The sequence below is a fragment of the Erpetoichthys calabaricus genome, chromosome 14, assembly GCF_900747795.2.
Source record: "Erpetoichthys calabaricus chromosome 14, fErpCal1.3, whole genome shotgun sequence".
In the NCBI taxonomy this organism is placed as follows: domain Eukaryota; kingdom Metazoa; phylum Chordata; class Cladistia; order Polypteriformes; family Polypteridae; genus Erpetoichthys; species Erpetoichthys calabaricus.
This window is the reverse complement of record NC_041407.2, coordinates 1,073,293-1,086,724: the sequence shown is the minus strand read 5'-3', so window position 1 is coordinate 1,086,724 and position 13,432 is coordinate 1,073,293. Positions and strand designations below refer to the sequence as shown.

Genomic DNA, 13,432 nt, shown 5'->3' with positions numbered 1-13,432 from the left:
GTGAGCCAACCAAGGGCATCTTGTGGTTTCCCAACCTTCCGAGCATTCTGGGAAATTTGGAGTGCCGCTGTTTAATACATTAAAATTTGAAGGCGGAGCCTGCAGCCATCTGTCAGCCAATCACAAGGCCGGTTTGGGCAGGAAGGGAGTGTCACTTTTTGATAAAGTGCCCCCCCCGAAAAGCTAACAATTAGGAAAACCAGTCAGCGGCACACCGTGACGACACGCCAGTATTGGGTACACGGTGTGACCGTCGCGTCTCAGCCAGCTGTAGTGCCGTCGCTGCAGAGTGGCTGTGTGCCAAGACTAAGTGGCTTTATTATGGAAAAATTATGCCATTCATCACAAGGGGACAATGTAAAAGCAGACCTCTTCAGAGGTCAGGACCACCCGTGATGGAGACACCCACCACAGTAAGACCCCAGCCCCGGGAGCGGTGGGTGTGCCATATGCCAGCCTGTCCGCCCCGCTCTAGGACTGCACACTTGAGGCAGCAGTGACCTGCTGCTGTAATTATGAGGGTCGCGTCACTGCCCGTACTACCAGCGAGGGTTCACCTTCACACGGCTGCCATTGAGCAAGAAGACGACACGAGGGGCCAGGGGATCGGCTTACGCTGTGCGGATCCAATTCTGCATGTGAAGTTCAAATTCGATCCCCAAAAAAAAAGGAAAAGCGGGCATGAGAAATACCAAGACGTCACAACTTGGTGCAGTGCCAGCTTTTAGTGGCATCTTCTAAACTCTGCGTCGATTACTGCACTCCTCGCTCTGTCCCTTGCAACAGCAGTCGACGTGCTAATGACTCGGTGCTTGAAAGACAACGGCGCATTTACAACATGGCGAGGAGGACCATGCCAGCTGTGCCCTCCGATGCTAAAGAGGCACAGGCTTCACTTTTGTTGGCTACAGTGCTACTTGGACACTGGCATGAAACCTACCTGGGGCTGGGGCGAGTCACCACCATGGGGCAGCTGAACTTTTAGGGGTACAAGGGAGAGGTGCCAGGAAGAACTGGCATCAGGAGTGGCTGTGTGGTGGGAGGGCATGCAAAGACAGACAGACGTGGAAGGTACTATCTAACAGATATGAAAGGCACTGAATAACAGACAGATAAATGTGAAAGGCACAATATAATAGAGAGACAGACCGTCAGATTTTCAAGACACTATAACCTGTATAGGTAGGTTGATATAATAATATAGATAGACAGATATGAGAGGCGCTATATAACAGGCAAATGTATAGCAATGGCACGATAGATACATAAATATTTAAGGCACAGACAGACAGACACCCAGTATGCCAGTGGCGCCCAGTGCATAGGGTGGGTGAGGGGAGGCGGGGACTGCAGGGCTGGCAGCTGAACTAAGAGCTCACTGGCAATGCATTGCTGCCACCTGGTGGCAGACTCAGTAATGGCAGCAGCTGGGACACAGGCAGGTGAAGGCTGCTGAACTGTGAATCGAAATGCAATATAAAATGGGGGGCCGGGGGTCTTCATATATATATGAACAGACAGCTGTTTACTACCACTAATAATCCAACGTATTCATATCATCGTTTTATATTTGCATATCCCTCAGAGGGCCCAGACACGCTCTGTGTGGACCCTCATGTTGCCCCCTTGTCTCGCACCCTGAAGACCCACAGGGGTTTTTCTTTGTCCTGCACTGGACTGCTGGCCCATCCAGGGTTGATTCCTGCCTGACACCCAGTGCTGCCAGGATGGGCTCCTGCCCTGGCAAACATCAAATGGACTCAACAGGTTTGAGCAGGGCATGAGTGCCCTCCGGTGGCCGTTGTGAGCATCACAGACACAAACCCTTCAATGTCCACAGCTGGCCCTCCCGCTTCAGTGGGGGTCCTTTGGAGGAAGCTGAAGCTGGTGGCCTTTTGGTCAGTCGAGGACACTCGGGCTGAAGCCTTTCACATCTTTCATTTCTCAGCACTGAAGCCCCTCTTGGCCAGCAGATCTTCCCACCCTGCTCCTCTGTCGTGACTCCCGATGTTCCTCCGTCTCTGCCTTACCGTGGACCTTGGGTGAGGCTGGGGGGGGCCTGCAGGTCTTTGAATGTCCATCAATGAGTGGGTTGTTGCTTTGGACTTGGGGTCTCTCGGGCAGGCCGGTCTGCTCTGAATGTCCTCCATTGGAGTTGGTGGTCTCCACTGTCATGCGCCGGAGTCTCCGGGTGGCTTTGTTACCCTTTGTGTCCTCACATCCCTTTCCTTGAGGCCTCGTGGGGACCACTTCACGGTCAATGGGGGGCTTTGTTCGGGTGTTTGCAGGAGTAAGTGAGGGGCTACAGGCAGGCCAGGAGTTGGGGGGCTTGATGAGAGAAGGCGCAACGGAGAAGTGCTGGTCAGGAAGGGGGCCATCCAGCCAAACATGAAAAAAGCCCCCAGGTGGGTATGCCAGTGTGTGCCCCACGCGTACCCAGCCGGCTGCCCTCTCGTCCCTCATCGGGCTTTCCTGTTAAACTTTGATGGCTTCTCTCATCACAGCTTCTGAACCTGAGCTTCACTAAAAGACGCAAACATCGACTTCCCTCCACGAGAAAACAAATCAACGGAAAGCAAAAAGACCCCCTCGTCACCCTGGGGGGCCTGACCTTCACTTGCCACGGCTGCCATCATGTGCCGTTAGGTGGTTAACGGGCTCAACGCGCCTCCTGTTCGTGTAAAACGCGACTTGCTGGCAGGAGATTTACTTTTCTTCTGATTTATTGATTGATTGAATGAATCGGAGCCCCCAGCACTGGTAACACAGCAGCAGGGGGGTAAAGGACAGACGGACACCATGATGACCCACAGGCACCGCCCATATTCTGGGAGGCACCAATCAGGCCTAAAGGAGTTGGTGCACTTGCTGAGGGGCGGGGCAGGGCCAACCACAGGCCATTAGGGCGGCGCCCCCCTGTGGCTCAGTGCGGAGTCTTCAGTCCTTTCATCTCTTGTGAGGTTCATTCAGAAGAACTTCACAGATGTTTGTACTTTTGCTCTTTCTTGGCCTAGAACGCTAAGTGGCGCCCTTGTGACAAAGCAGGACACGGTGGTGGTGTGCAGCGGAGCTCAGGCTCGCCTCGCGGATTCTCGTGCTTTGTCATTTTCACTGATGTCCTCCAAGTCTGGTAACTCAGTATCTGCACAATGTGGATGGATGGTACGGAGCCTGTGTTCTGGTGCCAGGCTAGCAAAGACGAAGTGTCACCATGGCGTCACCTGGTCCTGAGATGGTGCCAATATCTCCGGTGCACTGCCGCTGACCCTCAGGGTGGTCAGTGTGGACCACCAGTTTAATGTGCTGGCCGACTGTCCAGACTTGGCTCAGCACCAGAAATCCAGAGAATCCCAAAGGGCTCACAAATGTTTTCTGGCAAGCGAACTTGTAAAGGGGGTCTTCTGGTGTGGATGACGCTCACCTCTTGATGCCAAACACGCAGTGAAGGACGCTCACCGGAGTCTCTCCACAGAAGTGCAACGCGTCAAAACCAGAAGCCCCCAGTCTGGCATGACGTCACGTGACCAACCACCTGCTGTTTGGGGATCATCTGAGATGATGAGGGTGGCTCGATGGGGAAGGGTCCTTCACACAGAAAGAAAGAAAGAAAGGGCACAGTTTGAAAGGCACCAGGAAATCTGCGCCCCTCAGGTTGGGTTTTATGCCAACCAACTCCACACTGGAAATCTTTCAAGCCACCAAAGACCCCCCTGTGTCCTTAGCCAGGGTCAATCAAGTACCCGGTGGTCTCACCTTGCTGTGTGTGGCGCGCTCTACAGTGGAGGTCCATCACTACAGAATGACACGGCCACATCCCTCTGGACCCCAGGCGATGTGCCAGCTGTCCTCGTCATCTGATCTCCATCAGGTTTCTATTTGGGTCACAAAGAAGGAGAAGTCCGGGTGGGTTTCATGTCCTCATACGCTTAGACCGCCGGGCTGCATGGCAGGCCACCGTGGAGGCACCGAGGGTGACGGCCACAGCTCTAATCAGACATCAGAGAGCTTGAAGGTCAAGCACACCGGGGGGCACAGGTTTTGAGTGACCGGGGGGTTCAACTATGAAATTTATTGAAAGTCCTTGTAAGCTCCGCACATTCCATCGATCCCACCCACAAAAGGGGAACATCGGTCATGAGGAGGACGAGGAGCGTGAATGAGAACACAGAAGGCTGTCACACACGTGCGAGTAGGAGGAAGCCGAGTGGACCGAAAGAAGGGAACTCCACGCCAGGCCAGGGGGCAGCAGGGCACGCTAAGCCTTTCTCTATTTCCTCTGCAGGCCAAACACGGGGAAACCCGCCGGACTTCTCATACAAGACGTCACTTCCAGCTCCGACACCCACGAAGATGTCAACTCCGCTTCCGCCATAAATGACATCACTTCCTTGGACGGCTGCCATCTTTGCCAGTAGTCATCAGTTCACACCCTCTGTGCAGATATGGGTGGCTGCCCCAAATTCTCTCGCGAGGCGTCCAGAGCTCCAAATGGGAGGAAGCAGTCGAGAGAAAACACGCGGGTCGCGAGTAAACCGTCGCCTCCCGCGATTTTCAGCCATAGACTTACTAGGCCTCGTTAACCGTTGTATTGTCGTGAGGTCCAAGCAAAGAAAGAGAGCCTCTTAGGTTTCATATACATATTTATATATATATCTCATGTACAAAGTTACATTCTGAACCACAGCGGTTCATTCATAGAAATAAATACTGAAATGGCTACACTGCAAAATGGACGTTACATCCAGGCTTGGAGAATGAAGCCCCCATCTCGAGTATAACAGACGGCAAATTCAACACTGTAGCAATTCTGTATTTAAATTACAGAGGCAAGTAAAATACAACTGTCAGATGGACCATAATGTACAAAAAAATTTACACAGACCATAAAATATTTAAAAGTTGGCTTAAAAGTATCCGAATGTGGCTGATTTTAACAATTAGAGAGAGAGAGAGAGAAAAAAAACAAAACGCCTTTCTTTAGAGAAAGAAACCGCAAATCGGGAGTAAAAAACGAGCCGAGGAGCAACATACGCCGTCCCGTTATTATGTGTCCGACACACACACACACAGACCGGACGGACACACTCGCGTGCTGAAGAGGTGAAATCTGAACGTAGCCGGAGCTCTCTGCGCGGATCTCGCGAGACTTCATAGCAGCGCAAGTGTTAAAAAAAAAACAAAACACACACACACACAACCGAGAGCATGCGCACTACGAGGAAGAAAAAACACGAAACGACGGCCGCTTCTTAACGCGTATCGTGTACGTATTGAGAGTGGCTGTAAACACACACACACACTTACTGTATGTATGCAGGCTGATGTCTTTTCTCCCGTCTGAAGTGATAAGAAGTTTAGGTAATCAGGAGACGTCGGCCCGACTGCTCGTCTGCGTGCAGCACATCAGCGCACATCACAGCTACGCTGGGGACGAGTGCCAGTTAGTGAGCTCCACATGTGGGCACATTACATTTACTGCTACTCCACACACACCGCACAAATCCCCCTACAAGATCAACTTTTAAAACCACCAGCAAATAAAGCGCCGTCCATATATTATAGTTACCGTAAACACACACTCTGTATGCACTTTGATATCCCCCCCCCCCCCCCCCCCAGAGATTTTAAAATTTTAAGCAATCGGGCGTTTGTATGCGCCGCCTCTGTACTCTTGAGGTCTGACTTTTACGCGCGCGCACACACACATCAGACACGCACGCGCGCGCGCACACACCAGACACGCACGCGCGCGCGCGCACACACCAGACCCGCGCAGATCTCGTGCATCTCCCAGCATTAACACAGACGGACACTTATTTCTGAGGTCGCCCCTTTTGTAACTGTGCGGGAGACCGTGTGTGTGTGTGTGTGGCGACAGCAGCAGCCGCTGGTTTGCACGGCTTAGCGGGGTCTGTAAATGTCCGCCCACTTTTTGTTTCGTTGTCATTTCTTCAAGGAGTTGCAAACGTTAAACAACGGACGTCCCAACGCCGCGTTCAGATGCCGTCCATACTTGGCGCGCAGGCTCCGTGGCCGACCGACGGGTTCCGATTATTTGAATGTTTCCGGTTTGACGTAAACCACGTAAAAAGTGGTCTCTTGTCGCGGACTCGCAAGTGAGGTGGTCTCTCTCTCTCTCTCTTTTTATTTTTTTTTCCTTTGGTAACTTGCAACACTCACATAGAAATAAATATTTAGTTCCTCATCATTGTAAATACAAATGTAGTTCCTCAGAACAATTAGCATAATAATACGTAAAACTAAGTATTCTCTTTGTTACTAAGGCAGCCTATGTATGTTATTTAAAGTGTCTACAATCGGCAAGCTAGCGCTCTCGCAACGTAGGAAGACCTAAAACTGAGTGAGGAGGACATCGGGAGACGGCAGCTGGGGAAGAACAAAAACCAAAAGGCAACCGAGAAAAGCAAAGTCCCCTCGTCATGCAAACGTCCCACGAATGAGACGGCCGGACAAACACACCGCAGCTCTCCGTCGAAAAAGGAAAACCGAAAAAGCAGAAGGTGACGCGAGTGGCAAACGGGTGTGTGTGTGTTGGAGGGGGGGCCGCGGCAGACGTGCACGACACGGTGTGCATATCACGAGGCGCCGGACCCCCGCCATTGTCCTCGCACCGTCCGAACCCCCCGAATGGAGGGCCATCAGCGTGTGCTCTTACAACGGAAATCTAAAAGAACGACGGCAGTTTAAAAAGAAAACAACAGAAAAAGGCAAATGGGAAGAGCAAACTGCGCATGCGACGGACGGACGGCTTCCTTCTCGGGTCCTCCGCTTCCTGCTGATGGCACCACACCGCCTGTCCTGGCGCAGCTCACTCGTCGCTGTACATCACCTGCCACACAATTAAATGGCTTCTCTCGGCCTTGGCCAGGGAGGGCTGGAGCTGCAGCGTGTCGGCCAGTTCTTCCGATTCACCCCCCTCATCGCCTACAAGGAGAAACAGCAGCAACAACATTAATGAAGAAATAATCAACTTCACCAAAAGCTCCAGTGATTTCATTCACTCACATCGGCGGACCGACCGGCCTACACAGTCCTCGACTGGAGCTTCTCCTTCCGTTATGGCGTCGCCTTTGATTTGCGCCAGACACCCACCCACCCGGTCGGCCTCCTCCGTCAGCTCAAGTATTCCACTGATGAATAGGAACCCGACGTGGGGCACCAGAAACTGAAGACGCGTGGCACAGCGGTCAGTGCTGCCACCTCACTGCGCCACAAGGATTCTGCTTCATCCCTCATCCCAGGTAGGCGTGCCTGGTGTCACCTTCTCTATAGGGTGGTCCACATGTAACTATGCCATTATTGCATTGCATAGTTAGATCTGGACCACCCTGTACATTGAGCTCTGCCTGCCTGTGACGCGACACCCGAGAAGCGAGTTGAGTGCCAGGCACTCGCAGACACCCAAGGTTAGCCACTTCTATGCCCCTCACAACAAATACAATAACCAGCTGAGTGATATTGTGGGGGGGGGGGGTGGCACACTAGTGGCACTCCTGTGAAAGACGACGGGCGCACTCAAGTGCAGAGCATTTGCCCCGAACGAGTCTGGCATCTCATACCCATCCTGAAGTCGATGTAGCCCTCTCCTCCGCTCATCACTAGCACGGACTTCACGAGCTCCTGAACTGGCGACTCCGACGTCGAGGGTCCCGGCTTCTCGGTAGCGAGGTCACTGCCAGCTATAGTTGGAGGGCTGATCACCTGACCTGTTGAGAAAGTGAAAGACAGATTTGATCAGCAGCCCAGGACACAGACGTCACCGAGCGCCACTCCCCAGACTGAGCTGTGGCATTGGGTAGGTAGGTAGGTAGGCACAGTCTTCTGTCTGACGTGGCGTTGTTGGGCTGGAGTCACGGTCATTTCACCTAGCGTGCACACCGTTTGTCTCCTGGATGATTTAGCCACTGAAACGCAGCCCAGTCCTCCTGGTTTCACAGCTGGCATCTTCTTTAATAAAAAGCCACTCTAGCCAGGGTGCACTGAATTGACAGTGGCAATGCCAGCCGGGCACCATCCCACAGAGAGCTCTCATCACAAGTCCTGCCTTTCTGAGACTCTAAGCAGGGCCTGCTGTCCCACGTTGGAGTCCTGCCTTGTGCCGGTGCCGCTGGCACAGCCTCCATCTCCCGGGCGAGGCTCAGGCTTCATTCATTCACACACACATTTCTTTTTTATTCATTCTGGCATTCATGTACACAAAAAAAATGAATCCTTCAGAAAAAAAACACACCCTGCCCACCCTGCAAAGACCACCGACACTCCAGCGGTCCCGTGTTTTGGCCTGACTGAAGCCCCAGAGAGAACATCCGGCCTCACATTAAAGGCAAGCGGGCCGCAGTCTGAATGATGGCATGAGAGAGCAGGGAAGAAACACGGCGGGCATGAACTGTGGGAGCCCTGACATCACTTCCTCTTCTGAGACACAAGCCCCGCCCCCTCGTGCTCCCCACAGGAAGTCAGCGCTCAGTCCGTCTGGAGGTTCATCCTGATTTGATAAACGCGATTCCCTGGATTTTGTTTTTTTGGATTTCTATAATCGCAGCTTATCGTTTCATTTTCCTTTGTTCGTTATCAAGTTTTCGACTCGTCCTTTCCCGTCACTTCTCCAATTGAACGGTGGGCTGTTTCAGTTGAAGGGGACTTCAGACTTAATGGCCGCTGATCTCATTGCCTTCAGGATGTCAGATTTCATAACTTCTACATTTCAATCTACATAAACGTTACGGGGGCTTCAAGTAAAACGTGCAGCGCGGTAAAAGCCGAGGACCGATGGCACCCACCACCACCACCTCGGAGGCCCGGAGTCTCGTTCTGTTAACCCATTTCTTACTTTCTCTTACCTGGCACCGCAGCAAAGAACTTGACGGCATCCCGATGGCCGTGAAAGCAGAGCTGCGCGTGAGCCATGGAGCAGTACGGGATGAACGTGCCCGGCGTCACCTTGTCGCTGTTTTCATCCCCATACACTCGGATCACGCTGCCTGGACGGCTCGCTGTTCCTGATGTTATTTTATTGGCTTCAAAAGACAAGGACAAAAGAAACCGCATTAAGGCGTCACGTCACATCATGTCACATCACGTCACACGAGGTCAGCATGGCTACAAATCAGCCAAAGCAAGGAGAGGTCTCAACGTGAGCAGAAGTTAAAGGACAGCAGTGACACAACCTGGAAATAAAACATCACATCAAAGAGTCACGTTGGGCACAGACGAGATGAAGAGGAGGAGGAGGAGGAGGACATGCTGCGCACAGTCGGCTACAAGCAGTGGAGCATGCTCAGAGGGTTACGGCGGCGCGCTGATTGACGCTCGACTGCACGTCTAGAGGCCTACTGGTTACACAAAGGGCCAAGCGGGGGCTCCATTCTCATGGATTGTGCTCAAGAAAAAGAAAACAAAAGGATGAGGGGCAGAAAAAGACAAAAGCGGGTTAAGACGACCAACAAAATGAAAAGTGACAGGCGTGTGGAATCAAAGTGTGACTGGAGCAACTGAAACGCCAACCGCTCTGCAGACCGGACCACAAGGCGGGCAAAGAGGGTTAGGCAGGGGTGACCAGAAAGAGGAAGAGGAGGAGAAGAAGAAGCAGCTTTGCTGTGACTGGCGTGGTCTGCACTTACCCCTCAGCCCCAGTAAACGTCCCTGGTGGAGGATTACAGCTACAGTAGGAGAGGTGGAGAGGGGGAGAGTGGACGGGTATGACAGCAAAGGAGAAGGATTAGTGAGAACCCAGCGGTCAACAGGGATCACTCTGATAACAAGACAAGGCGACTGGGGGGGCCGCAGCGGCCATTACTGGCCAATCCAATTTCAGGGTCTGTCGAGTCGTTTCTGCATTCAAAGCCCCTGGCTGTGTGGACTCGGCCTTCTCTTCCGAGTGTCCAGGCTGGTCCTGGTGCTGCTGGGGTAGTAGGCCCAAATCTGACGGGACCCTCAACTAGACACCCGGACTTGACTTGGCGCAGTGGCACTGGTAGGTCATCCAATGGTGCGGACTTCACACCCTGCTGTCTCAGGGAAGAGCGGGCAAACGTGGCAAGAGAGCCGAAACCTGACTGCCCTTTGGGTGGCATACCCGTCCGCCTTTGCCGTAGAGAGGGGCGAGACCCCAAAACGATTCCCTGACAAAAGCACCCGCTTCTTCTACAGTGCCACAATCCAGTCTGCCCCCTTCATGGCACCACTGGCGATTTTATAAAGCTCAAGATGCCCACCTGGAGCTCTTTGTATGACGCCCCACCCTCGTCATCACAGCCCAGTTTGCTGTTTTGGGCCATGTGGACCACTCGCTCACTGCATGTGTGTCGTTGTCGCGTTCCTCTCCGGTTTGTTTACGGTGATATTCTTCATGCGTCTATTGTGATGATCTAATATTTCGTTACTTATTATGGAGTATCTCCGTGATGTGCCTCTACTGGGGAGGACCACCCTCGGCCTTCACATTCTGAACCTGCGAGCAGATCCTTCAGCGGCTCAGCGCCATTCAAGAGCGCGTTGTCAGCACTAAGTTTTGATGTTCCGCTTTCTGGAGTTTTTGATTCCTAGATGCCACCTCTGGACTTGTATCTGGGGGGTTTCTGCCATCTGGACATCTTTGCTAGCCTTCATTTCACGTCTGTTTGGAGTATTTTGAACTTTTAAAGCCCGTTCCTCCCTTTGGGTCTGCGCACACTGCAGCCTGCCTGTGGAGTTGGGAGGTCAGGCTGCCTGAGGCGAGGCCCTGGCCTGGTTTATGGATCTTCTAGAAGGCCTCACACCTTTTCATTATTTGGACTGCACTCATTTCTTGACGTTTATCAGGGAAGTGCATCCATTTATTTTCCAACCCCATTAATCCAGTTCAGGGTTACAGGGAATTGGTGCCCGTCAAGGAAGCACTGGGCACAAGGTGGGAAAATGACAAGGCAGCAGCTCACCTCCGGGCCCAGCCGCACTCCTACTTAGGGGGCAACCAACATACACGTGTTTGGGGGTGAAACTGCAGACCGGAATCAAACCCATGATGCTGGATCTGCGAGGCCACAAGGATGCCAACCTGAGTGTATCGTCATACAGTATACGCTGGTAAACACACTGGCACATTTTATAATGCCAAGTATTTTTGAATGCAAAAACAAAACAGAATTGAAATGAATTAAGATACAGGTGGACAGGATTAGGCAATGAGTGAGTGAATGAGTGAGTGAGATGGGCTCCATCCAAGCCCCGCAGCCACTGCGGCCCACCGGTGCCCACCTTGCACATCCCCGCTCTTTTGTCTTTTTTAGTCTTTACACATCTAAAAGAAACCCAGAGCCACACATCAGTGCCAACACTCGCTCATGGAGGTCTACGATGTAATGGAGAGTGGCGCGTCACTCAACGTCGGCCCCTTCCTGCGCGCCGTTTCTCTTCTTGAACTCTCGTCCCCTTGCAGACCCTGCGCTGACCCCCCCGGTCTCTCTTTAAACTGATGGCTGAAGCTTTTCTGAACGAACACACAGTAAGAGTGTGCATGGCAAGCAAACCGGACGGCGCGAGACAACGCCAAGGGTCTTACTTTCAGTTAGAGGGATGGAAATGATGACGCCGTTCCCCGTTCCTACCCACAGGCGATTGCAGGACACCATGAGTGCAGTGATCCTCACGAAGGAGAAGCCCAGTTTGCCCGTACCTGAAAAACAAAACACAGGAAATTCAAATGGCTTTCATCCCAACATGTTACAGGCCTCTGCGGGACGGGTGCATGTGTGTGTGCCCAGTCTTACCATTCTTTATTTACCATATAATATTCTAAAAGGTCCTCTCTTTGTAGAGCCTCCATCAGGCAGAGGTTTACAGCCAATCAGAGCTTGTGCCAGCAGCACTGGGCACAAGGGGTGCCAGTCATGATATGCTCTCCCTCTCTCACACACACATCAAGTCTACATAATCAAGAAAGCCATGTTGGGGGGAATAACCAGAATGTGCCCACATGGCAAGGGCACAGCAGGTGAACTGGCAGAGGCCAACCTGGGAGTCGAACTGTGACCCACAGAGCTTGTGACCTTGCTAAAGAGTTCAGGCTCCCCGTCTGTGGCACGAGGCGAGAAAAGGCACACGACGCGCGCCAACCCTACGACGACACCCAGTTGAGATTCGAAGGTCTCCCCAGTTCCACCCTCCACCACATTACTTGGACATTTGGGATCCACTGTGCTCATTGTTCGGCTCTGGACCTTCTCTCGTGGTCTGGAGAGCAGAACTGCACACGGGACTCCAGGTGAGGCGTCGCCAGTGCGCTATAAAGCTTAGCCGTACACCTGCTTTGTCTTGTACCCCGCACATCGATGGCGCTACGTAACCGGACGTCCTGCTGTCCACTGTCTGGACTTACGGTACATCGTAACTACTGCACTTTGACTCGCACGTCTTTCTCTAATGATAACCAGAAACGGCCGTATTTGTGAAAAACAAAGGTGATGACAGGCAAACGGTCAAAATAAACGTAAAAAACGATACAACATTTGAAAGTCCAGCGGTCAACAACTCCAAACGGATTACGTGGTGTCAAGCTGATGGACTGCTGACCATTCCACCAACACAAAGATCCAAACACTCGGCGCTCATCTGGTGTCCTTCGTCATCTTAACACTTTCCTTGTGTTGTTTTAACCTTCTTTTCTTCATCCACGACTACTTCAATGACTGGCGCACAGGCCTGAGGCAACGGGCAGGCGAGGGCGACGAGCCGAGGGCCTGGCAATCAGCGGCGTTCACTTGGTAAACTTTGTTTCAGGGGCCACCTGACTAATAACTCATTGTGTCGTCTTCTTGCACACACAATAAAAAATGAGCTTATATGAGAATCACGTGAGAGTCACGCAGCACCTGACAACTTCAAAGAGCCCGAATGAGGTGCCATTTACTCAACTGGGCATCAGACCGTGGATTTACTATTTATTGACTCATTTTGAGGAGTAAATTCCAGTGGACGTCAGAAGATGTGCGCCTATTCAGGAATGCCCACTGTATTTAAAAATGAAGTTCAATGCCAAGCCACATGTGCCTGGCTGTACAACTTACCCAGCATCTTACTGACGTACGGCTCGATGTCGACATCCTGCAAGTGCTGGTAGGTGTGTGCGTGATACAGTCGCAGGGTGGAATCGAGACGGATCGACACCCACACGCCATCGCCAACCCAAGCCAACTGTCTCACCTGGCTCTCCTTTCGGGGATGGGCATCAAAGGACTTCTGTTTAAAAAAAGGACATACGTGTTTTACAGATGTGTATGCAGACGTCCCCACACATACCCACACGTACATGTATAGATACAGATAGACAGATTGTGGAATAAAACCTGACGACAGACTGGCACAGGGACACACGTACAAACACACACTCGCTTTTTATGCCACACATTTCTCTGCCCCTTCCTTCCTTCCTTTC

At 52.2% G+C, this 13,432-nt stretch overlaps 1 protein-coding gene across 12 annotated transcripts in view; it reads right to left on the bottom strand.

Moving 5' to 3' along the window:
* Positions 1–6,760: 6,760 nt before the first annotated feature.
* Positions 6,761–13,432, bottom strand: part of LOC114664291 (C-Jun-amino-terminal kinase-interacting protein 4-like) — a 109,059-nt gene continuing 102,387 nt past the window's right edge. For 8 of the 12 annotated variants that reach the window (XM_051918786.1, XM_028818335.2, XM_051918787.1 and 5 more), the window contains 6 exons: positions 13,065–13,236; positions 11,561–11,674; positions 9,642–9,680; positions 8,862–9,038; positions 7,581–7,727; positions 6,761–6,945 (listed from right to left, as the gene is read on the bottom strand). In XM_051918786.1, the coding sequence (XP_051774746.1) occupies positions 6,830–6,945; positions 7,581–7,727; positions 8,862–9,038; positions 9,642–9,680; positions 11,561–11,674; positions 13,065–13,236 (765 nt within the window). In that variant the 3' untranslated portion in view covers positions 6,761–6,829. The remainder of the gene's footprint in view (positions 6,946–7,580; positions 7,728–8,861; positions 9,039–9,641; positions 9,681–11,560; positions 11,675–13,064; positions 13,237–13,432) is intronic. The other 4 variants (XM_051918788.1, XM_028818343.2, XM_051918792.1 and 1 more) reach the window with 1 other exon arrangement.